General features: G+C 38.2%; 1 protein-coding gene across 3 annotated transcripts in view; it reads right to left on the minus strand.

Moving 5' to 3' along the window:
• RASAL2 (RAS protein activator like 2) overlaps positions 1-25,977 on the minus strand; it is a 389,739-nt gene extending 363,762 nt beyond the window's left edge. For all 3 annotated transcript variants that reach the window (XM_070474030.1, XM_070474029.1, XM_070474028.1), the window contains exon 1: positions 25,688-25,977. In XM_070474030.1, the coding sequence (XP_070330131.1) occupies positions 25,688-25,889 (202 nt within the window). In that variant the 5' untranslated portion in view covers positions 25,890-25,977. The remainder of the gene's footprint in view (positions 1-25,687) is intronic.
• Between the last annotated feature and the right edge of the window lie 1,621 nt (positions 25,978-27,598).

Below are 27,598 nucleotides of genomic sequence, written 5' to 3' on the forward strand. Positions count from 1 at the left end.
TATGAGGAACGCAAAGAAAAATGTGAAGTCATACATACCCAAAAACTACACAAATATGGCTTCCCTGGTGGCTCAGAGGTAAAGAATTCACCTGCAATTCAGGAGACATGAGTCCGATCCCTGGGTCTGGAAGATCTCCTGGAGAAGAAACTGGCAACCCACTCTAGTGTTTTTCCCGAGAAATCCCATGGACAGAGGAACCAGGCGGGCTATAGTCCACGAGGTCACAGAAAGAGTCGGACACAACTTAGCAACTCAATGACAACACACAGATCTAAGTTTCTAATCCCTTAGTAAACAAATTTTTTGTAAAAGGAACATTAAAAGGAAACTGGAAAAAGACAAAAATTTATTCACAAAACTCTGAAGATGATCATATGTAAAGAAAATATTGTACTGATTTTCATAAAGGGAGTTTGGGTAGGTCTCAGAAACCTATCAGTTTAGAAACCTAAATCACCACTAAGTTTGATGACACTCACCTGGGAAAAGAAAATGTACAATGAAATAGGTTTTTTTGAAAACCTGGGGGAAAGAAGGCTACTGGGATGCTGCTCTGATTCCTCTTAATACACTAAAAGAACTTTAAAGACTCATATCATCATATTCCAAATCTTAACTGCGCTTTTTGCTAAGATCTTGCTATTTGAATCCTTCACTTAAGGTACATTTATTTTCTAATATAAGTAAATCTACTTTAAAACGTAGCTTTACTTGTCACTTGGGAGGCACATTTAAGGGCTTTCTCTAAACTAAAGTATAAAAACATCACACAATACTTAAACAGAATGGGTTAGAGATGAGTTCATCCTAGAATCTGAACTTGATTGAGATGATAGCCCAAAAAGCTATTCAGGTCAAGTCACCCAAAAGATTACTATTTACAATATTATCAGTGACTTTACTACTCAAAGAGCTTTCAGTTCAATCTATTAGAGAAAGTAAAAAGGAATATTTTTATTTTTGAAAACACAAAATAACCTCATCTCAAGGTCTTCAAAAGTATCTTTTAAAATATGGCATGGATCTTCAAAATTAGAACAACACTTATCTATCTAATAGGACTATTATAGGATGAAATTGAGGCATATTTTGTGTATGTTCTGAACAACTATTAAGCCTTACACAAATGTTAGGTGTTTTATAAGCCTATGCTTAGCTCATCAATTATAGACTGATGAATTAAATCAATAACTTATTTTGTTAAAAAAAATTGAACAAAAATATATTTAACTGTAGTTCTTTTTTTTAAAAAAAGTAATGTTTAATATTGACTAATGATCTAAAATTGAAAGTATAAAATACCTTTCTACCATTTTATTACCCTAGTGAATTCTTCTTGTATATAGATATCTTAATGTATACAAATCTTTAATTAACTTAAGTAGTATACTCCCTCATGGAACCCACATCCTTACAAGGTCATAGTATTAAAGAAATATTACTGTTAATTGTGACTATCAAATTCATTAAAGAATAGTAAAGAAACTGTTAGCTGTGAGACTATCAAAGTGAACAAACCTTCCATTAAATAATCAGTTTTCACTACAATAAAGGAAATTAAACATACACAAGTAAGTAGAAAACAACAAGTTAGATGGTGAAAAGTTCCATAATAAAACTGCAAACAGTTTAACAGAAGTTTTAGAGAAGGGAAAAATTATTTCTAGCTATGGGGGAAAGTAGGCAAAGAGATGTCAGGGAAGAAGTCATATTTGTACTAGGTCCTAAAGAATGAAGAGGACTCTGAAACATCCTTAAATAAAATACACATCTCCCTGGAAGAAAAAATGCTTCTATATTACTGGGAAAACAAAAACAAGCAACAAAACAAACAGCTGTGTCTCATTAAATAGTACCAACATCCCTCCAGTATCTACTCACAATTAAACCACAACCTACCCTGTGCAAACCTCCCCACCCTTCCCCACATATCTCAGTGCCCCATATCTAATCCTTCACCAAATCTTATCCATTTTAACCTCCTAAATATCTCTCAAATCTATCCACTTCTCTCTTCTCCATCACCATCTCTCTAGTCTGAATTACCATCATCTCCTGCCCCAATTATAACAACAGCCTTCTGACAGGTCTCCCTGCTCCAAACCAATATATCTTCTATTACTGAAGTCAGAGTGGTCTTTTCTAAGGCAAATAGAGCAGGCACTGACTTCCAGATCCAAATCCTGCACACACAGCTACTTCCTTTGCCGCATCTTATACCATGCATCATCTAAATATTTGTGATCCAGCCACTCTGGTCTTTATTCAGAATTCCTCAAATTTGCCAGGCTCACTAACACCAGGACCTTTGCTCATTACCCTCTTCATCTGGAACACTTGCCCACTCCTAACTCCCTTCACCTAGTTAACCCCTATTCACCCCACAGATCTTAAGTCATTGCCTTAAGAAAGTCTTCTTCATTCTCTCAGACTAAATTAGATCAGTTAGTTATGTACTTTTAGGGCACTGGGTACTTTCTTATACAGTATTTGCCAGAATTTTAGTTTTATATTTAGTTTGCATTTGATTGATAGTTACCTCCCTAACTAAACTGTAAGCACCATTAGGACAAGATTCACAAATAACCTTGCTTCAGGTTAGATCTCCCAACATACATGTTTGTTCCTAAGTCAATATGTTCTCTTTTCAGTCAAAATATCTAGGGTGAACCAACAAGTATAGACGTCACTGTCATGCCTACACAACAAGCAGTTTGTATGCCAAAAGCAGGCCCTTCACCAGCTCACCCCTATTTGTGCTTCCCATTGTCTATTTGGCAAAAATTATACCTTAACTTTTTAACCTAATAACAAGCATGATTTAGTAGCTTAACTGACTGCTAGCTATGCGGCTCAGACAGTAAAGAGTCTGCCTACAATGCGGGAGACCTGGGTTCAACCCCTGGGTCGGGAAGATCTCCTAGAGAAGGAACTGGCAACCCACTCCAGCATTCTTGCCCGGAAAATCGCACGGACAGAGCAGCTTCGTAGGCTACAGTCCACGGGGTCGCAAAGAGTCGGACACATTTGAGTGACTTCACTTTCACTTTTAAGAAGACCAGGATGTTTAGTTTAAACATAGAAAAATTGACTTTGCTTGCCAAGAATCAGTGCCTTCAGAAAAGGAAAAAAGTATTTCGTTGATTTATTCAGGTCAAATAAACATTCCCAACTTCCACTCTACCATTTACAGGAAGAGATGTGCTGTGAAATTTGCAGTCACAGCTTACGCTATTAACAGTTTGTGGCATATTTGAAGGAATTTAAAAGTAGCGTATGAAGGCTTTTTATTGTACTGAGTCAGATGGCTCTATGCATGACGCTGTGGAGATACAGTGACCTCGTTGAAGCACTGACTTTAAATAAGTAAAAGGCACTAAAGAAATCCAACTTGTCCAAGCTTCAATAACTCAAGATCATACCACCCTGAAGAGATGAAAACACCAGATTTAAAACTGCAGAAGGGAGAATACTGCTGATTTGCTCCAGGACATGCTATTATTCAGGGCCAAACTAGACATGGGAGGATTTCTATTGATCAAGGTGGATTATTAACAAGGACCAGAATTACCCTGCTGCCTGGAACAAGTAAAATTTTTATAAATATGTAACTACAAATATTACTTAAATCTTTTTGAAAGATAATCAACTATTTGATGCAAAAACAAAATTTTTGTAGAGTTTATAAGTAGAAGTAAAATGTATGACAACAATAGCACAAAAGCCAGAAAGTTAAAATCATTAAGTAAAATGTTACAAGGTTCTTAACTATAAATGAAGTAGTGTAATAGCACTTGAAGGTAGACTATTATAGATTAAAAGAAATATAGTATAAACTATAAAAAAAATAAAAAGAAATAAAAGAAATATAGTATAAACTATATAGCAATGTAGTGTATTTCACTAATGTAAAATAAAACAGAAAGTGGAATTGTAAAAAATACAAAATTACTTCAAAAAGCATTAAAAGAGTAAAATGAGAGAAAAGAACAGATATGAGAAACAAAACAAATAGATATTTATAATAGATTTAAACCCACCCACTCAATTTAAATGCAACCAATCACATTAATCACCTAGAGCCAGACATCCTGGAATGTGAAGTCAAGGGGGCCTTAGGAAGCATCACTACGAACAAAGCTAGTGGAGGTGATGGAATTCCACTGAGCCATTTCAAATCCTGAAAGATGACACTGTGAAAGTGCTGCACTCAATATGCCAGCAAATTTGGAAAACTCAGCAGTGGCCACAGGACTGGAAAAGGTCAGTTTTCATTCCAATCCCAAAGAAAGGCAGTGCCAAAGAACGCTCAAGCTACCGTACAACTTCACTCATCTCACACGCTAGTATTCTACAAGCCAAGCTTCAGCAATATGTGAACTGTGAACTTCCAGACATTCAAGCTGGTTTTAGAAAAGGCAGAGGAACCAGAGATCAAATTGCCAACATCTGTTGAATTGTTGAAAAAGCAAGAGAGTTCCAGAAAAACATCTATTTCTGCTTTATTGACTATGCCAAAGCCTCTGACTGTGTGGATCACAATAAACTGTGTAAAACTCTGAAAGAGATGGGCATACCAGACCACCTCACCTGCCTCTTGAGAAACCTGTATGCAGGTCAGGAAGCAACAGTTAGAAGTGGACATGGAACAACAGACTGGTTCCAAATAGGAAAAGGAGTATGTCAAGGCTGTATACTGTCACCCTGCTTATTTAACTTACATACAGAGTACATCATGAGAAACGCTGGGCTGGAGGAAGCACAAGCTGGAATCAAGACTGCTGGGAGAAATATCAATAACCTCATATATGCAGATGACACCACCCTCATGGCAGAAAATGAAGAACTAAAGGGCCTCTTGATGAATGTGAAAGAGGAGAGTGAAAAAGTTGCCTTAAAGCTCAACATTCAGAAAACTAAGATCATGGCATCTGATCCCATCACTTCATGGCAGATAGATGGGGAAAACAGCGGAAACAGTGGCTGACTTTATTTTTGTGGGCTCCAAAATCACTGCAGATGGTGGTTGCAGCCATGAAATTAAAAGACGCTTACTCCTTGGAAGGAAAGTTATGACAACCTAAACAGCATATTAAAAAGCAGAGACATTACTTTGTCAACAAAGGTCCATCTAGTCAAGGCTATGGTTTTTCCAGTGGTCATGTATGGATGTGAGAGTTGGACTATGAAGAAAGTTGAGCACTGAAGAATTGATGCTTTTGAACTGTGGTGTTGGAGAAGACTCTTGAGAGTCCCTTGGACTGCAAGCAGATCCAACCAGCCCATCCTAAAGGAGATCAGTCCTGGGTGTTCATTGGAAGGACTGATGTTGAGGCTGAAATTCCAATACTTTGGCCACCTGATGTGAAGAGCTGACTCACTGGAAAAAACCCTGATGCTGGGAAAGATTGAGGTCAGGAGGAGAAGGGGACAACAGAGGATGAGATGGTTGGATGGCATCACTGACTCAATGGACATGGGTTTGGGTGGACTCTGGGAGTTGGTGATGGACAAGGAGGCCTGGCGTGCTGCAGTTCATGGGGTCGCCAAGAGTCGGACACGACTGAGTGACTGAACTGAACTGAATCACATTAAATATAAATAATTAAGTATAAACACATTAAATGTAACTAGCCCAAATACCCAAACTGAAAGACTAGATAAAAGATCAAGATTTAGCTATATGTTGCCTAAAAGAAACCACTTTAACTATAAAGAGCCAAGTGAGTTAAAAGTACTAATAAAAGGATGGAAAAAGATATTCCATGATAATACAAGTCACAAGAAAGCTAGAGTAGCTATATTAAAGTCAGATAAAGTATATTCCAGGACAAAGAGAATATCACTAGTGATAAAGAGGACTACTTCTAATGATAAAATACATAATGATATTATGTCTTCATCAGGAGGACATCATAACCTAAATGTCTATGTTCCTAATAACAAAGCTTCAAAATACACAAAACAAAACTTGATAGAACTACAGAGAAAAACAGACAAATCCACAATTAACCAAAGACTTCAACAAAGCTGTCAATAACTGATAGCAAATCAAGAAGAATACAGAAGACATGCCAAACACTACTAACCAACTAGACTTAATAGATATTTATAAAACACTCCACTCCACAATAGCAAAATACACATGTGTTAAAACAAATAAGTGCACACTATACTGAGTCATAAAGCAAGTCTCAATAAATCTAAATGGATTCAAATCATACAAAGTATATCCTGACCACAAATTAGGAATTAGTAACAAAAAGACATCTGGAAAATCCTCAAATATTTGCAAACTATATAAACCTCTATAAAGCCCATGAGTCAAAGATGACATCAAAGGAAAAATGAGAAGATATTTTGAACTATATGAAACATGACACAGCACATTTGTGAGGTAGAACTAATGCAGTATTTAGAGGAACATTTACAGCACGGAAATGCCTTTATCAGGAAAGAAGACAAGTTGCAAATAAATGGCCTCAGCTTCTATATTAAAAAAGTAGTAAAGGGATATCAAAACAACAAATGAAACCCAAAGTAGATAAAAGAAAGTAAATAATAAAGATAATAGAAATCAGTAAAATCTCAAAGAAGAAAAAAATAGGAAAAAAGTGAAACCAAAAGCTGATCCCTGGACCAATAAATTTGATCAACTTAAACCTACCAGACTGATGGAGGGTAAAATAGGGAAGACAGAAATTTACAATATCAGGAATAACAGAGGTAACATCATTAAAGATTCTGAAGTTATTAAAAAGATAAGGAAATATCATAAACAATTTTATTTGATAAATTTAACTACTTAAGACAAAAGGGACACAATCCTTCAAACACACAAACAACAAAAGATCATCAAGAAGAAATGAATAACATAAATTTTGTATTTATTAAAGAAACTGAATTTGAAGTGAGAAAAATTTTCCCACAAAGAAAAGTCCAAGTACAGATGGCTTACCTGATGAATTCTACCAAACACAAAGCAGAAACAATAACAATTCTATATACACTCTTCCAGAACATTAACAAAGCAATACTTTACAGTGCACACTGTGATGTAGTGCATGCATGCTGAGTCACTTCAGTCATGCCCAGTGCTTTGCACCGGTGTGGACCGTAGCCCGCCAGGCCCCCTGTCCACGGGAGTCCCCAAGCAAGAAGAGTGGAGTGGGTCACCAGGCCCTCCTCCAGGGGTCTTTCCAACCCAAGGGTCAAACCCCTGTCTCTCACGGCTCCTGCAATGGCAAGCAGCTTAATTTCTTTAAAGTAAACACAGTGGGAAGTACCACACTGTGAATTCAGGACACTCTAAAACCAAAGCCAGAGAAATAACACAAGAAAACCACACACCAATGTCCCTCCATGAATACAGATACAAAATTCTTTTTTATTTTTTTGGCCATACCACACAACATGAAGGATCTTCATTTCCCCACCAGGGATCAGGAATCCAATCGAGGCCCCCTGCATTGGAAGCACAGAGTCTTAACCCACTGGACTTGACAGGGAAGTCCCCAAAATTCTTTAAAATAATTTTAGCAAATAAAATGAAGCAAATAAAGCAACATATAAAAAGATAGTAAATCAAGATCAAGTATGGTTTTATGCACGTGTGACAAGTTGGTTTAACACTCAAAAACCTGTGTCATTAGGAAATCCCCCGGTAGTCCAGTGGTCAGGACATTGCACTTTCACTGCAGTGGCTCAGACTCAACCTCTGGTTAGAGGACTAAGATCCCACAAGCCACATGGCTCCCACCCCACCCCAAAAAACAATAGAACTAATGTTAACAAACTAAAAAAGAACACCTATGTGACCACTTCAGTAGATGCATCTGACAACATTTATTCACGATTGGGGGAAAAACCTATTAAGAAACTAGGAATAGAAAGGAATATCTTAAAATTGATAGGGGGCATCTACAAAAACACCAACAAACCTAAAGCTAGCATCACACTTAAATAGTAAAAGGCTGAAAGCTTTCCCCCAAGAGAGGCAAGGATGTCTGCTCTCACCACTTCTATTAAACATTAACCTGGATGTGCTAGCCAGTGCAATCAGGCAAGAAAAAATAAAAGGCATCCTGATTGGAAAAGAAGTAAGTCTTTATTTGCAGACATTATATACAATCCTCTGTATAGAAAAGCTAACAGAATCTGCAAAATACCCACTAGAAATAACATGAGTTTATCAAGTTTGCAGCATACAAGGCAAAAATGAAAGTAAGAATCTGTTATAGTCTATATACTAGAAATAAAATAGAAACAAATTTTTAAAAATATACCACCCACAATATCATCAAAATTGTAAAATACTTAGGAGTAATAAAACAAAAGATCTAAAGACATGCACACTGAAAGCTTTATAGAGAGAAATTTTAAAAGACAAAATACAGAGAGAGATGTACACTATTAATATATTAATTCTCCCCAAATTGATCGATAGTTTCAACACAACCACAATCAAAACCCCAACAGGTTTTTTGTGCAAAATTGACAAGTTGAGTCTAAAATTCATTTGGGCGTGGAAATGATCTAGAATAGCTAAAATAACTTTGGAAAAAGAAAAACAAAGTTAGAGACTTTATACTCGACCTCAAAACTTATTAGAAATCTATAGTAACAAAAACAGTATTCTTGTGATAAACAGTAGAATGATAGAATATACCAAAGGCTAGATACAGACCCCCAGGTATATTTGATTTTCAACAAAGGTACAAAAGCATTTGAGTGCTGGAAAAAACAGACTGTTTAACAAATGGTGCTGAAGCTACTAGATATCCATAATTTTAAAAAGAAATTTCAATCCTTATTTTGGATTAAATATACAAAAATAAAATCAAAAGACCTGAAATTATAAAACTTTTAGAAGAAAACATAGGAAAAATCTTTGCAACCTTCGATTAAATAAAAATTTCTTGAGTAAGACATGAAAAGCACAATTCACAAAATGAAAAGATTCATCAAAATTAAGAACTTCTACTCTCTGAAGACAGTGTTAAGAATATGATCAGGTATGTCACAATCACTTAGGAAAACAGTTTGGCGGTTTCTTAATGGGAAAAAGCAACTGCAAATCACATACGTGATTAATGATTTATATCCTGAATATGGGGGCTTCCCTGGTGGTTCACTGGTGAAGAATCCACCTGCCAATGCAGGAGACATGAATAGATTGCTGGGTTGGGAAGATCCCTGGGAGGAAAGCATGGCAACCAATTCGTTTTCTTGACTAGAAATCCCATGGACAGAGGAACCTGGCGGGCTAGAGGCCATAGGGTTGCAAAAGAGTCAGACACAACTTAGCAACTAAAACAAACAAAAAGATCCAGAATACAGAAACAACTCATATAACACAAAATCAAATTTATTTACTTAATGAAGTATAGCTGATTTACAGTTTTGTTAATTTCTGCTATATGGCAAGGTGACTCAGTTATACATATGAATACATTCTTTTTTATATTCTTTTCCATTATGATTTATCCCTGTGCTATATAATAGGACCTTGTTGTTCACTGACAAAACCAATTTAAAACCAGACAAAAGATTTGATTTGACATTTCATTAAAGAAGATAGATGAATGTCTGATAAGCATATGAAAAGATGCTCAACATTACTAATCATCACGAAAATGCAATTAAGACCACGTTGAGTAGGGCTACATAGCTCCTACATGGACTGAAATTAAAAAGACTTATCATACCAAGTGTTGGTAAGGCAGTGAAATTGGAACTGTCATACTCTGCTGGTGGTAAAATGATACAAGCACTTTGGAAAACAGTTTGGCAGTTTCTTAAAATGTTAAACATAAACCTACCACAAGACCCAGTCATTCCACTCTTAGGTAGTTAGTTGCCCAAGAGAAATAAAAGCATATGTCTATACGAAGATATATATGCAAATGTTCACAGAACCTTTATTTGTCATGGCCAAAAAACTAGAAACAACCTAAACATTTAGGTAAACTGATAAATAATTTACTCAGTGGCATACTACTTGGTAAAACAAAGGAATTAACTGTTGATACAAGCAACAACATGGATGAATCTCAAAATGTACTAAATGAAAGAAATCAGATTACAAGTAAGTATATATTACATGATTTTATTTATATAAAATTTTTGAAAATCCAAACTAACCTATAAAGACAGAAAGTAGACTAGTGGTTGTCTGGTGATGGAGTGGGAGGGATGGGACAGAAGGATTATCAATGGATGCAAGGAAACTTTTTAGAAGAATTAGATGTTCATCTTCTTGATTGTGGTGGTGGTTTCATGGTTATTTAAGTCTGCTGTATGTCAAACATAACAAATTTTTTTTTAAGATGTATTTTTTTTAAGATATATGATCAGAATGTAACATTTTAACTCACTTCCCGTTGCCATATTGCCCATAGCTCAAAGAATCACAGATTCTGAAGAACTGTAATTCATTCATGCTTGTGTGCTAAGTCACTTCAGTCGTAGTTGCCTCTTTGTGACCCCATCAACTGTAGCCCGCCAGGCTCCTCTGTCCATGGGATTCACCAGACAAGAATAATGGAGTGGGTTGCCATGCCCTCCTCCAGGGGATCTTTCCAACCCAGAGATCGAACCAGCGTCTCTTATGTCTCCTGCACTGGCAGGCCTGTTCTTTACCACTAGTGCTACCTAGGGAAAGTTAAATTCATAACTGATTCACACAGCATGCTGTGTTTAAATCATGCTTTAAGTTTCTGAGTCCTTGAAATATAAACCTTAGGATATTTTTAAATTACAAAGTATATGCACCATAAAGCCAGGTTCAAGAGGAACTGAGATGAACACAAATCAGGCCCAACAAGAGGCCAGTGTTCCTGGGTTTTTGGAAAAGAACACAGGAATTCTATAAATATCCTAAAATATCTCTTATATGGCCAAGCTCTGATCAATGTTTGGGTTTACTTGGCTCTATAAAAGTAGATTCTCTTTTCAGAATTTCTGATATCAAAAGGGAAAACCACTTGAACTGTTAGTCCTAGAATAAATAAAGCTATGCCCCAGATGAATACAATTCATGGTTCTTATGACTGTGTGGTCTCTTAAATTTCAGTATTCTTACTGGCTTGGTCAAGCATAAATAAAAGGCTGACAAAGGCTTGCTTTCAAAGGGAAAAAAAGTCCTATTTTTATATTTTGTATTACTGCTAAAAATACATAAATTTAGATCACCATCAGAATTTGTATTAACTTTTTTATATGTAGAAATATTCACACCACTCACCACAAACAGATTTCTCATGTTGCCTACAGTTAATAAAACTTGGACAACTCTACAACGATGTTCAATTATGACATCCAAAGCATACCCAGCACATCAAATGTCATTATTTTACAGTTAAAGTGCTGTATAAAGCACATAGGCAAACTACAGGTTCAAGGTTCAAATTAACAAACATCACAGTGAGTGTTTTTCATAATAACAGTTTAAAGTTTTTAATCTATGAGAAACCAAATTATATACTAGTGAAGAGAACAGACTCAAGAGTGAACTGCCTGAGTTCCAATCTCATACTAGCCGCCCACCTGCTCCACAACCTTGGCCAAGTTCCTTTATGTCTCTGTGTCTCTGATTCCTCACCTATAAAATCTGGATAATAATAGCATTTACCTCATAGGATAGCCACAAAGATTAAATAGACATAAAGAACCTAGAACTGCACCTGGTTCATGTAAGTATTCAAGAAGTTTTACATTATTGTTGTCATTATAATCATAATTATGACTATCACTGTTATTAGAGTTAAGATTACTATATTGGACAATTAATACTTATTACTAATAATATGAAAAACAAGAATATGTCTAGAATTAATATAAAAGGAGGATATAAATAGACATTTTTCAAAAGAAGATATACAAACAGCCAAAAAGCATATGAAAAGATGTTCAACATCACTCATCATAAGGGAAATGAAAATCAAAACCATGACGAGGTATCACTTCACACTGACTAGGATGGCTTTAACAAAGAAGAATAGAAAATAACAAGAGTGGGTGCAAGGAAGCAAAGAAATTGGAGCCCTATTCATTGCTGGTAGGGATGTAAAAATGCACAAATGCTGTGGAAAAGTTGTAATTTCTCAAAAGTGGGTATAGACAATGATGAGGATTATGTAACATTATGAATGTACTTAATATCACTGAATTGCATGCTTACAAATAATTAAAATGTGGTATGTATATTGTACCACAATAAAAAAGAAAAAAATGAGTGTAAAAGAACACATTAGTTATGCTCTCCAGCATCCTCACTTTTATTCCTTCAGTTCACCAGTGAACTCAAACCCATTCTTACCTATGTGGTTCCAAAAGAGGCACAGAAGGTAGGATAAGACATACTGCTAAATTCTAAGAGAACTTAGGAAAGTCTAAAAATGCTACTTTGAACCGCTCATGACATATTTTAACACAAATATATTAAACTGGAAGCAGCAACTTACAAACTTGGATAATAGAAATAGGGTAATATCCAAAAAATGTACTAGATTGTAACTCACATTCTAGTCTTACTCACATTCTAATATAACTTTTCCAAGAAACTTTACATCACTAACCTTACATGATTACTTCCCAATAAAATGGAGAAAAGAATGATCATGTTTCATAAATTTAGTGAAAAAAATGCAGGGTATTTTGAGACTGCAGGGAAAAACCCAACTTTGCAAAAACAATTCATTTTATATAATATGCTCACAGGTAAATGGAGTAACATTGCTGGTTGTATAAGCAAAACATTACTATTGCCAGTTAAGCTACAGGTAAGGAAAGATCACTGGCATGAGAAAGTAACGCAACTATGTCTCAAGGTATGACAATCAAGGTGAGCTTCCCAGGTGGCACTAGTGGTAAAGAACCTGCCTGCCAATGCAGGGGACTTAAGAGACACACGTTCGATCCCTGGGTCAGGAAGATCCCCTGGAGGAGGGCATGGTAACCCACTCCAGTATTCTTGCCTGGAGAAAACCACAGACAGAGGAGCCTGACGGGCTACAGTGAATGGGTTCGCAAGAGTTGGAGGCAACTGATGTGACTTAGCACACAGGCATGACGATCAAGTTGTACACTAAAAACATAACCTAAAATGCAAATACCTAAAAATTTCCTCAAACTGATTAAAGGTGTGCTTGAAAAAGAATGACTTCGGACTTTCTGACCTGAGCAAAACAGCAAAACATATGGCCATATCAAATCCTCTAGAGCAGGGGTCCCCAACTTCCAGGATCTGAGGCCTGATGATCTCAGGTAGACCTGATGCAATAATAATAGAAATAAACTGCACAATAAATGTAATGCACTTGAAACATCCTGAAACCACTCCTAGCCTCCTCTATCTCAGGTCCATGGAAAAACTTTCACAAAACTGGCCCCTGGTGCCAAAAAGATTGGGGACCACTGCTCTACAGTATCTTTCTGTTTCAATAGGAATCACCACATACGATACTGTTCTTTACCATGTTATCAAATAAGATTCAGACATTAGCAAATAAAGCATTTCTATGAAGATGAAAACTACTCTGAAGTCTATATGAAGCCAGAAAATACTAAAAGTACACTAATTTTTTAGATTTGAACCAAGTCTTTTGTTAGCACTGGGCATCTTTTTCAAGGTCTGTTCTTTGAATCAGGCTAACCACTATCCACTGGGCAAAACTGGTCCATTACAAAACAGAAATGTGCACTAGAAAGGCCTTGGGCTTTCTCACTCAGAGATATGCCTGAAATTTATAAATAAACAGAAAATTTAACAGTCAAGCCTACAGAAATCATGGGAAGAAAATATTTATATGTTATATCCTGCCCAAATTTAAATCAAACAAAATCTCCTACAAACTTCCACAATATTAACTGGATACAGGATTCTACATTTCATTCTTAAACTGCTCTATGTTACTATTAAAAGTTAAGCTACTTTGTTCCTTTCTAAGTTTGCTCCTATTACATGCTAAACAAATAGCTAATAGATAAAAGACAATATGGGTATGATTTCAACTAAACAGCATTTTGGAAAAGGAGTAACTATGGAGGCAATAACAACATCAGTGGTTGCTATGAGCTGGGAGGTAGTGGGTAGGGAGAGATGAACCGAGCACATAGGATTTTTAAGACAGTGAAAATAATCTGTATAATGTATAATGATGAATACATGTCACTGTCCAAACCCACAGAATGTACAATACCAGGAGTAAACCCTAATGTAGACTTTGAGTGAAAATGATGGGTTAATGTAGGTTCATCAGTTATAATAAATGTGCCACTTTGGTCAGGGATGCTGGATAATGGCAGAGGCTATGCATGAGTGGGAACTGGGGGTACACAGGAAAATCTCCATTAACTTCCTCTCATTTTGTAGTGAAACTACATCTGCTTTAAAAAAAATTAAGTCCTTAAAAAAAAACAGGAAAGAAAATTTGATTAACCGATTAATGGTCTATATACACCATGCTTTTTTCAGAACAATTCCTATTCTACCCTTTTTTTTTTTAAGAAAATATTTTAAATTACTTCTGTCATTAATGTTATAGTTGCCATTCTTCAAATTTGGCTTTGACATTATAAACCTCCCTAGAACATACCGAAATGAATCCCATGCTAAGAATTCAGCATTAACATAGCATTATAAAAAGTATATACCTCAGTCATTCATCCAGCTAAAACCAAATGAACTTATATTCTAATCAATTCCTTCTGAAAACTCTGAGAAACAAAGAGTAGAAGGAGGACATGAACAGCTGAGATGAAAGCCACCAACCATGTTCTTCTCGGAGTATCTATGACAATATGTATCTGTGTCAGATTATTTCAGTTGGAGAGTTATCTAACAGCATAAAGAAGGTCATGGTCACGGATTTGACCTTTAGCAGATCACCTGCTTTGACTCCACACTCATGCTTCCCTTATTCACTTGGAAATATGCCATTAATCAAAAGAAGTACCACTGAGAAAAAACTCAGTTTTGAAGGTAAGTCATTAGAACTCTGAGCATATTTTTTTTTCTGAGCATATTTAATGTGTGCTAAATAACATTAGAACTCTAAGCATATTTAATATGTGCTAAATAACATTTAAGACACTACATGCACCTGTATGCTCAGTCGTGTCCAACTCTTTGCGACCCTGTGCAATGCAGCCCACCAAGCTCCTCTGTCCATGGGATTCTCCAGGCAAAAACACTGGAGTGGTTGCCACATCCTTCTCCAGGGGATCTTCCCAACCCAGGGATCGAACCTGTGTCTCCTACAATAGCAGGCAGATTCTTTACCTCGGAGCCACCTGGGAAGTTCACTACAGGAAATCCATGCAAACATACTTCAATATGTTGAATGTAGCAATACAGAAGTAGGACTTAAAATCAGGAGCCATATTTTCATATATTTGTGGCAGGAACGGCTTTCCAGGAAGGTCACACAAATTTGGCACTAAGTCTCAGGCCTTTAAAAACATACTCTTCTAGGAATTCAGCCTAAGGAAATAGTCAGAAGTTCAAAGGTCTGTAAACAAAGAGAATCAGTAGACTGTAAACAAAAAATTTTTGAAAAATGTTAATATTTAACATAGGATAATGGTTAGATAAGTTATGTTAAATTAGTCATTAACAAATTATATTTTCAAATAAGCTTCAGTAATAAAGCAGTGTGACACTGGCATATGAATATACAGAGACCAATAGAACACAGTAGAAAATCTTGAAATAAACCAAATTGTATATGACAATCCAGTAAAGGATAAAGGAGACATCTTAAATCAGTGGGAGAAAACATGAATTTTCAATAAATGTTGCTAGGATAACTGAAATCCATCTTTCTGAAAATGAAACTATATCCACATTTCATACCTTATACCAGGATGAATTCCAAATGGATCAAAGATTTAAATGTATATATATAAAAAAAAAAGTACTAGACAAACCATGGGAGAGTTGGAACTTCAGAATAGAAAAGGCCATTCTAACAGAAAACCAAAAAAGACTGATATATTCAACTGTATAAGAATAATTTCCTCATAGAGGAAAAGAAAAACAAACACAAATTAAAATAGTCAACTCACAGCAGACAAAGGGTTCTTAACACACTAAGAGTTCCTGCAAATCACTAAAAGATCCAACAACACAATAAAAAAGGGCAAAAGATATGTACAGTCACAAAAAAGGCTATATTTAAAGGACTCTGTATGATAATCACACTTAAGGTAAGATTTGAAAAATTAAAATATGACTGTTTTTTACTTTTTAGATTGTCACATTAAAAAATACTTGATAATTCCCTATACACGAAGATGGGCACTCTCATACATTGATGTATTAGTAGCTTAGTCGTGTCTGACTCTTTGCAATCCCATGGACTGTAGCCCGTCAGGCTCCACTGTCCATGACATTCTCCAGACAAAAATACTGGAGCAGGTTGCCATTTTCTTCTCCAGGGGATCTTCCCAACCCACAAACTGAACCTGGGTCTCCTGCATTGCAGGCAGAGTCTTTACGGCCTGAGCCGCCTGGGAAGCCCCATACATTGGTGGAGAAATATAAACAGGTACAATACCAAAGAAAAGCAATTTGGGAGTATCTTTCAAAATTCTAGAAAACATGTCTCTGACCTAGCAATTCCATGAATTTTTGTTATACACAGCAAAATGGTTTATTTTCAAGATTATTTACATACTATCACCTGTGCCAGCAAAACTCAGGGTTAAATGATGCTTCTTCAATGCATCAAGCAGTCATAAAAACAATATGGAACCAGTTTACGAATGGACAGGAAAATATATCCAAGATACAGTGACAAGTATGTGTGGAGGGGAAATACAAGGGAGGATTAACACAAAGTGTGGATCAATTCCTATAATGAGTTATCATTTCTGTTAAAAAAAAAAAAGGAAAAAAGCACACACAGAGTAAAAACTATACTATCAATTCAGATACAAAACAATTAACAACAACCAGCTTCAGATTCCCCCCAGAACACCAGACCAACTTCCTTTGGGGGCCTATTTCAGCCATTTCATTAACCTCACACACACACACAAAACTTTTTTGACGATGCAGCTTGTGGGACTTCCACCCAGGGACTGAACCCACGCCCTTGGCAGTGAAAGCAGAGTCCTAACCAATGGACAGGCAGGGAATTTTGGACCCTGAATTTTTCTTTTTGACCTAAATTTCTTGGATCCTACACTTAGCAGAATTTATCTATCTATCTATCTACTTCTAGGGGCTTCTGAGATGCCACCAGTGGTAAAGAATATGCCTGCCAAAGCAGGAGAAGAAAGGGACATGGGTTTGATCCCTGGGTCAGTAAGATCCCCTGGAGAAGGAAAGGGCAACTCACTCCAGTATTCTTGCCTGGAAAATCCCATGGACAGAGGACCTGGTGGGCTACAGTCCACAGGGTCACAAAGAGTCAGACACGACGGAGCATATCTACTTCTACATGCATGAGACAGGTATGGAAGGCTACACAAAAATTTCAAACAGTTATTGACTGTGTGTGGGGTTGAGGGGACAATGATTGCTTGCCAGATGCCAAGTGAGGGGTGAGGAGGAGGGGTGAGAGGCCTCATGGTATATCCTTTTATACCTTTTGAATTTTGAAAGAAGGAAATATATTACCTATTTTAAAATTAAATTTAAAAATAGAAATATATTGGAAAATTTTTAAACATTTTCAAAGCCAAATGGAAATACACTATTAGAAAAAAGTATGATATAAAATAGATGCAATATGATACCAAATATGCACAAATGAATATATCCATATAGAAAAGACTGAAGTAAAATACAATAAAATATTAAAATAAGAATTATCTCTAAGAGGTGGAATTAGAGCTGATTTTAATTTTCTTCATCTTTTCCTATAACTCCAATTATTTACATTAAGCATGGCTTACATTCATAATTAGGAAAATAGTATTAACTTTTTAATGATATGAATTAGAGAGATTAGAAATTACAAGAGAAGATATAATATAGTTACAGGTATTATCCAGGGTTCTAAGGGTCACAAATGAAATATTCAAATTTCCTTAAAACACCCCTCCAATCACAGAATAAAAAATTTAGGAAGAGACCTAATCTGGCCTCTAGTCCACCTCTAAACCCACCACTAAGAGATTATTCTTAACCTCCTACTTTGTGGATGTTTTGACCATTTTTGTTTTCTGTTACCTAGGTAATGGTACTTCCAGCACTTCCCTTAAAGACTGTGAAACTAACAATCTGGTATTTCTCACTGACCTTCAGCTTTGAAAGGCCATCTCCCTAAGGGAAAGCAGTAAGATCTAGAAGCTAAAACAGGAGGCTGAGGAATCTGCGGTTAAGAGTTCTAATCCTGACAAACTGTGGAATTTGTCTCCAATTTGGGGAATAAGCTAAATTTCCTGAGCCAGTTCCCTTACTGAGGAAACTTAAAAAGATTATTTAGGAAAATATTTAGAACCACCAACTTTTTAACTTTTCACACTACTCTGAATTTTGTTTTCGTGCCTTATGTTAAAATTTTTCCTTTCTAAATTTTCACTCTCCCAAGGAGTATCTGCAAGTAGTACCAATCTCTTAGACCCAGCTATCTGGGCTTCCCTGACAGCTCAGCTGGTAAAGAATCCCCCTGCAATGCAGGAGATCCCGGTTTGATCCCTGTGTCGGGAAGATCCTCTGGAGAGGGATAGGCTACCCACTCCAGTATTCTTGGGTGTCCCTTGTGGCTCAGCTGGTAAAGAAGCCGCCTGCAATGCAGGAGACCTGGGTTCGATCCCTGGGTTGGGAAGATCCCCTGAAGAAGGGAAAGGCTACCCGCTCCAGTATTCTGGCCTGGAGAACTCCATGGACTACAGTCCATGGGGCTACAAAAGAGTTGGACACGACTTAACAACTAGACTAAACAACAATACCTGCGAAGGACACAAGATGAACACAACTTGAGCCATGCTGAAGATAACTTATGGGGAAATGAGAATGCAATCAGTCTCTAAACTGGATCCTCATGACCAAAACAGCCACAGACAACTAATTAATGTAACTAAACACTGGGTGAAGGAAGGTAAAACTCAGGCTCCTAACACCTGAACCCTGCTAGTAGCGATAAGATGATCACTACTATGTAACAGCGAAGCAAGTAAAGCTTTTTTTATGCCCTCAAGGGCTCCATTTTTCATTCCTTCTCTTTTTTTCCACTATATTCCCACTAACCCCATTGAGCTGGGCCTCAGGACGTCCTTTTTCCCCCTACTACTTACATATCATGTACTTCTTAATGGCTTCCTTCCCACTAGAAAACCAACCACATTAAACTTGTAAAGGGTTCTCTACCAACAGATCTTGAGAAGCACTTGATAGCCTTTGGGAAGAAACACATCAGAGTGCAGGTATCCCTCTGCCAAGGCCGGGTGAATCGGTTTCAGCACACCTCAAACTCCTCCTCCTGGTTAACAAGACCCAACACCTCTCCAGTTACTTAAAAGTGATTCCAACAGGGCAGGACAAGGGAGCAGACAGCTGAATTTTTTCTGGATTAACTCAGTCATTAGTTGAATGCTTTTTTGTGGTTCACCTACTTAAAAGGTGATCAAACCACTTTGTGTTACTGAAGAGGACAACTGCTAAGAACAATTACATAAACCCTCCACTTTAATTTACCTCATGCTTCTTTCTAATGAAACAAAGTGTTAGAAACCACTGCCTTGCTACCGTTTCCTCAGCAGTCTCCGTAAAGTCTACTTTGCCATATGAATCCCTTTTCTTTTCCTTAGCAAATTAGAAAAAAACTATTCCATTCAACATAACAGGACACACATCATTTTTCAAGGGGCATGCACTGAATCATATCATCTGAAAAATATTATTATATTAATATTAATGTATTGCATTAATATGCCTTATATTAATATATCTGAAAAGATTATCTAAAAAAGATAAAGGCAATCCTTAATTATTTGTTAAATATTTGTTAAATATTTGTTTAATTTAAAAATTAAATATTTGTTTAAACTATTCTCAGATAAACAGCGGCATTCTAGAATTTCATTTTATTTACGCCAGAGAATGTATACAGATCCTCAATTCCATACCAGCAATTCCTAAATCCAAAAAGCTCTGAACACTTTCTTCATAACTTCTCTAGCAGTAAACTGACCTACAATGACATCATACTATATACAGTCTTATACCATACTTGGTGTGAATATTCATGTATTTAATTGCAGAACTACTAACATGACTGATTCTTGGAAGTTTCTCCAGATACCCCAGGAGGCTTAAGTCACTGTATATATACCATATTTTCTAAAATCGAAAGTTTTGAATTCTGAAATACTAGTTCAAACAGTTTTGGAAAAGAGATTGTAGATGTACAATTTCTATTCTGTAAAAATATTTTCGTTCTTTGAAAATGAAATAGCAAAAATGGATAACCAACAAGGACCAACTGTATAGCACATGGAACTCTGCTCAATGTCATGTGGCAGCCTGGATGGGAGGGGAGTTTGGGGGAGAATGGATACAAGTATATGTATGACTGAATCTCTTTGTTGTTCACCTGAAATTGCCACAAAATTGTTAACTGGCTATACCACAACACAAAACAAAAAGTTTTGAAAGAAAATGAAATCGCAATAAACCAACATGATAGAAGGTAGAAAAATACTAAGATACTATACAGGAAACTGTCCACCATCTGTGACATTTGTAGAATACATAAGTTAAATGACCACACAAATTTTCTCTCAAAGGCAAAAGGGGGATCTATTTGAAATCAAGATAATTTAAAAAAATATTATATACCTAGGCCTTCTTGAAAGTTTTAACTTCTGCGGAGAACTGTCTACTACTACTGTGCATAAAATGTATTGGAGGTCACAGAAAATTAAGGTGTCAACACTCAAAGTCAATGTGCCATCCCTGATGTGCCATGCTTAATATCCCAAGATTCCTAAAACATTAATACTGATTTGTAAAAGCTCAATTAATAGCATCTGAGGAAATTAAAACACTTAAAAGTAACATGAATATGTTTAGGGATATACTGAGTACATATTTACTGATTTTCTTCTGGCAATCAATTAGCTAAAGCACGTAAAACTTTTAGTCTTGGTTGAGCAATTTCATTTATCTACATGTTAATACAAAATAGGAGTCATGGGGTGCATATTTAAGATGTGTAAGAATGAGTGATTTGCTAAGAATATTCAAAGTGAATTATGCTAAAAACATGCTGTATAAGGCCAGCTGAGTTAGTCACAACTAGTTCATATTGCACCAAAATAAAACAACTTCCTGGACTTGTTACTGGTTGCAACATTTTAAGTAAATATAGAAACATTCTCTAAAATTGCAAGAAAATATACTTCTTAAATTAAAACACCATCCTTTAATTGGTAAAGCATAAAAACAATATAATTTACTACAACCAGGTAGGACTCCTGGTCCCTACCAACTCATATCCAGTTCATGAGAAACTCTTACCAAAGTCTCACTGCCATATTTCTAGAACTGTATGATACTTGATACAGCATTATTAATTCCCTTTTTCTTCCGCTTGCTGAAACTGTACAGTCTTTAGAAATTTTCCAGGTCTCTACCAGTCATTAATAAACAATGTGCCATATATTAGCTTAATGGTATACAATAATGCTGATGTTATTTATTAACTGAATATTTTAGATAAGTCTTGCCCATACTATGAAAACAATATGGTTTCTTGGTGACCACTTCATCATGATAATTGTATTTCCCTTCTAGTTATTAAAGAGCACTGCTGTGCATACACTTGCAGACCTGTTGTACTGATGGGTGCATAGTTCCAATGCTGCCACAGCTAGAGACCGGTATCTTAAATTTCCCCCAAATACTGCCCTTCACTCATCATCCACTCATGGTAAAGTAGTTAATTTTAACGTCCTCATTGTTTACCAGAAAGCACAGACAGTGCGGCTGGCTTTGCCGCTCCCGTTTCCTTTTGCTGGGCTGCTGAGCTTTTTCAGCCAATTGACTTCTCTTTGAGGCTATAAATATCTGAAAAATGTTCTGCATTTGATGCTCTTGGATTCTGCATCCATATTTAGCTGTTTGTGGCATGCCTTTGTTTAAGCTACTCTACCACCCATACAGTCAGTCAGGTTGAGATCTGGATGGTCAGAGGACAGATGGATCAACATTCAACAGACACTAACTTACCATGGGGGAGGCATCAATCTGCTAGACACTGTGACAATGAAGGGAGTGGAAAGGCACGAATACAAAGATCAACAAGACAGACTCTCCAGTGTCAAAAATTTTATAGTCTTGACGGGCATGGGCACAACTTACAATAACAGTGGAAGAAAACAAATGAAACATTTTACAGCTAAAAGAAAATGAAGAATAGCATGATTTTCTCTTAGTCCTATCTCAAAGATGTGCATTTGTTTGTGTTCTAAATATAGATCCACATATTATAAAGCTCTGAACATATTCCAAAAAAGTTTTCACTCATAACAACACACAAAACTCTGGATATAAGTATTATCCACCAAAGAGCTAGACCTATCAGTAGCAAACTCAAAACGGTGTCCAGTCTTCAAATTTTGTGAGGCAAACTAATAAAATATTGTTTTTAAAAGTTTCTGTAAATAAATAAATAAAAGTTTCTGTTAAGATATCTGAGGGGTAGGGGTAGTTCTGTTTCTGTTTGCATACTGATTTCACACATAAGTATATTGCAGAGAGGATGTGAGCCATAACCAGAAGCCAACAGCACTTAATACAGCCCTTTACTTTAAACCCTATCTTTAAAGCCCACATGGCTATTTTAGGTCAGGTCTCGAAATTGAATGAGCTGGATCTGAGACCCCCATCCCCACCTTCCTATCTTGTGAAAACATTCCAAACAAATATACATTTGCCCTCAACATTCCTTCTTTCAAAATTCAGTTCATTGACCTTTTGATAAAAGTGCTCCCCAGAAACCCGACAGTCATGATTTAAATGCATTAAAGGCTTGCTTGATGCCTGGCCTCAAGTCAGGCTGGAAGCGGGAGACCAAGTTGTAGGTAAAATAATAGGGCAGGCCATAGAATCAGAGAACTTTAAAGTTAAAATATACCATAGATACCAATTACTCCAGACTCCACATTTTATGTAGAAACCTAAGCACATGGACTTAAAATTACTTGCCCAAAGTTAGACAACAATTTGTGGCAAAGCCAGAATGAAAACCCAGGTTCACAATCCCCAGCTGCATACTCTAGACTAGTTTCTGGATTTATTTAAAAAGCATTTGAATACATTCATCAAAGTCCCTTCCAGTTGTGTGAAACAACCTTGATGTTCCAAAACAATCAGGATTTTGAACACACAAAACAAACAAACAAAAAAATCAAAACAAACTTTTCCAAACTGATTTTCTACATTCTATTATTTTTGCATCTAAGCTTTCCTAAGAGCTGTACAATAGGCAACTTAAAAACTAGCCAAGGATATAGAAAAGTCAAGAATCATTAAGATAGTTTTAGAATATTCACATCAAACTAAAGACAATAAAGTAGTATCCAGGATAAGCTGCCTTAGAGGAAGGAAAGTAGCAGTACTAAATAGTAAATAAAAACTATTTCTGGTTACTTGATAGGGAAAACAAAAAAGCTACAATGCAGTAGAAAGTCTGCAAATTAACTCTGAAATGCAAATTATATACGTGTTTGTGAGAGAGAATGTACATGTCTATATATTTTTTTTTTTTATGTCTATATATTTAAGAGGGCTTCACTGGTGGTTCAGATGGTAAAGATTCCGCCTGCAATGCAGGAGACCTAGGTTCGATCCCTGAGTTGGGAAGATCCCCGGGAGGAGGGCATGGCAATACACTCAGTATTCTTGCAGGCTACAGCCCATGGGATCACAAAGAGTCAGACACAACTGAGGAAATAAGCACAGCACATATAATTAGGAAACAATATATACATACACACATATATATACATACATACACACAAACCTAGGCCTAGGAATGGACTACAAAAACAAGCACATTCATTTTATGGGTTACATTCAAAGTGCATAGCTAACATTAGGTCTAGAAAACCCAGACAGAACTACTGAATTGTCATATATACATATTCTTGCAGTAACAAGGCTAATTTCATACAAAAAAACAATATGCAAAAGAAGTATATGATAGGACAGAATAGGAAAAAGCTGTAACCTCAATATACTCTAATTCAAGTTCAATTTCAGATTTTCACCAACCTTTGTTATAAACCATCGGCTAAGTAGGACTAGCAAGTGAATGAAAAATCAGGCACTAAAGTTTTTAATCTGCTGAGAATGAACTGGATGACCTTGCATCATTTCCCACTTCTTTGCTTTACTTCTTTCAGTTAACTAAAATAACATCAAGAAACATTTACAAACAGCCAGCAAAATACAATGTCCTGCATACATAAATCCTTTAAAAATTGGCTATAAAAACTGATGGATTTTTAGAACTGCAAGGACCATTAAGAGATTATTTAATCCAACCCACTCATTTTACAGAGGAGGAATGAGAGGTCAAAAAAGTGATCTGATCTGCTCCAAATCACATAGACACTTAGCAGCAGAACTGAGACAAAAATTCCCATCTCTGGACTCCAATTCTATGATCTCTCTGATAGTGATAGACTAAGCCTTGAAATCAACTAAACTATCCAGGAAGACAACTTCAAAGTCACCGTCACTCCTGAATAGTAAACACATAACCTGCTCAGGATGGGGGGGGGGGGGGGCAGCCAAAAACACGTAAAGTAATTGATCACTATAGGCTTAGATGCACATGACTGCAGGATAACACCTTAAACTTGTGTTGATCTCAGGTGCTTCAAGTTTGCCATCTTATACTCAGCCACATGACTAATGTCTTTTATATCCCTGTGAGCTAAGTGATAAACACCTTGACGTTTCAATGATTTGGAAAGCCACAGCTCAGTCCTGAATGCCAGGCTATAAATCTCTGGGCTACAGGTTTTCAAAACTAGCATGGCTTAAACGCTGCCACAAGGCTTGCCCTTATAGAATCTCATCATTCAGTTTTAATTAAAGAGGTGGTTACTAGGAATGCAGAAAGGGAAAGTTTCAGTGTGTTCATCACTTTTTAACTTGCTGAGTAGCAATCCAGTCACTTTACAAAGAGCACCAGAAACAATAGTGCAATCTGAAACAATCCACACCCCTTGGACTAAGTGCTCGCCTTTGGAGAGTGAGGTTCAGAAAGAGGTTATAGAAGACAGACTGTTCCCCTCCCCAAATAAATACTTTTGGTTTTTACTTGATTATCTTAACCTCCACTAAGCTTTTTCATAATATCTTGGTTTGCAATCTTTCCTTGCTCAAGACTGATTGATTTCCTGGTGTCGTCTTCTTGAAGATCGGGTGACACTTCCCTTGAAGTAATCACCTGAAAATTAAGGCTTCATATCCCAACTCCACGTTAAACTTACTAAAGGTACCTGAAAAGGTCCAAAGACCATACTGAGTCACATCCCTCTCCTCAAGTACTAGCTGAAGAAACTTGTCAGAAATGCACCCCCAGAACAAAAAGGGATGTGGGAAGCGGACCCAGGATGGATGGGGACTGAGAAAGGATGGGACTGAGACCTGGGGAATGCATTTCTGCCTGAGCAAAGATAAGAAACATCAGCCTCTAAGACGGCCTTAGGTCCTTACCGTACACGCGGACCCAGCTCTGTTGCTGGCACACGGACTCCAGAAGGATCCGATCCAACATGCCACCGGCCATGGCCCCACTGACCGGGACAACCGCGTCCAGCTCCTCCGGGGGGAGCGGCGAGTCGGACTCCAGTCCCGGGAACATCTCTGGCCAGGACAGCGCCTCCGCGGCTCCTCCCGACGACAGGGAGAGCTCCATGGTGCCCCGGAGGGACAAGGCGGCGGCGGCGGGGCGGGCGCGCGGCTCCGCGCCCTGCCTGCGGAAAGGGGAGGCGGAGAGCGCAGCAGCGGGGGCACGGACCCGAGCGGCAGCCGGCGCGGACGCGGCTCACCTCCTTCCCCGCCGCCCACTGCCCGCGGCTCGAGCGCTGCAGCCCACCTGCAGCCGGCGGGCGGGACCCAGGCCGGGAGGCGGATCCAGCGTGGCCCCGGGCGGGGGGTGGGTCCGGGCTCAGGTGTGGGTCCCTCCCGGGAGGAACGTGGAAGGACCCGGGAGAGGCGGCTCGCCCGCCGGCCCCCTCGGAGCCGTCTTCCTGTGCCCCCGCCGGCGTCTCCCGCGGGCCGAACGGGCCGGGGCTGGGGATGGAGCGGGGCCGGGCAGGGCTGGGCTGGGGGCGTCGCCGCCAGGGGCCGCCCCCTTTGACCGGCTCCCGCCGCTGCCGCCGCCGCCGCCGCTCAGGGGCTCCGAACGTCCACTCCCTCAGCCTGCGGGGAGGGCGGTGGCCCCGGGTTCTCGCCCGCCAGTCTTCAGCACCCTCCCCAAGAATGACCCGGCCCGCCCCCTAACTCTCAGGCCACGGCTCCCACCGCGGCTGGGGCTCCGGCTCTGATTCCGCCGCGGATCCCACAAGCCCGGCAGCCGCGGTGGTGGCGGCGGCAGGCGGCATCCCAGGGTGATAGGCCGGAGCAATCGAGGGCCGAGGGCCCAGCCGCGTGTGCAGAGGAATAACGACGCGGAGGAGGAACTGCTGCCGAAGGCAGGAAAAATCGGACACCGAGTTATTCATCCAGCCAGTACCGCCTACTTCCCAAATACTCTCTCCCCGACCGCCCTACAGTGCGTTTCCCGGTCTCTCCGTCTCCCCAGCTGCTGCTTGAAGTGGAGCCGGCGTGAAGAGGCGGGGAGGAAAAGGGATGCGGGAAATTTAAAAAGAAAGGAAAAGAACTTCCCTTTCCCCTCTCCCCCCTCTTCCTACCCTTTTCCTTGTATATGCATTTATGTCTATATTTATTTAGACCAACGTTTCTTTCTTATTGGACGGAAAGATTGGAGAGGCTGTTTTATTTTACAGTCACCCTAGGGGAAACGCTTCCTTCCTTCCCAGAGAGGAGAGTTGGCAGCGGGTCTGGGATTGTGGAATTGTGTGGGATCCGCGCTCTGCGCCCTGTCAGCGCTAAAGCTGGACTTGTCATCGGTTTAGAATAGCATGGCTCAGAAGTGTGGTGTGGATGGATGGACGGGCCTTGCAAGCACATGAAATGCTCAAAAGCCCAGAATTAGCTAAGCATATTTCTCTTTTTTAGCCTTTGATCTTTGTGCAATATCTTGGCTTTTTTTTTCCCCCCAAATCTTCTAATGATATCTCTTGCGTTTTATTTTTGGTCTATTTGTAGACTGTCTCCCTTGACCTTGGGTTTAATTTTATGCCCACCCAAAGCGATGTTATCCACCAATTCAGCTTTAAGAGTGGCTGAAAAAGTAATAATTATCATTTTTAAACTGAACAGTAACAACTTAAAAGTATCTTGCACATAGTACATCTCCAGCAGTGTTTCTTGATCATGGCTATGTAAAACTGAACAAGGGTTCCACAAGTGTGTGTGTGTGTGTGTGTGTGTGTGTGTGTGTGTGTGTCTGTCTGTCTGTCTGTCTGTCTGTCTGTTTTCTCTTTTTGGAGGGTTTTGTTC

This window comes from Odocoileus virginianus, chromosome 11 (genome assembly GCF_023699985.2).
Source record: "Odocoileus virginianus isolate 20LAN1187 ecotype Illinois chromosome 11, Ovbor_1.2, whole genome shotgun sequence".
Taxonomy (NCBI): Eukaryota; Metazoa; Chordata; class Mammalia; order Artiodactyla; family Cervidae; genus Odocoileus; species Odocoileus virginianus.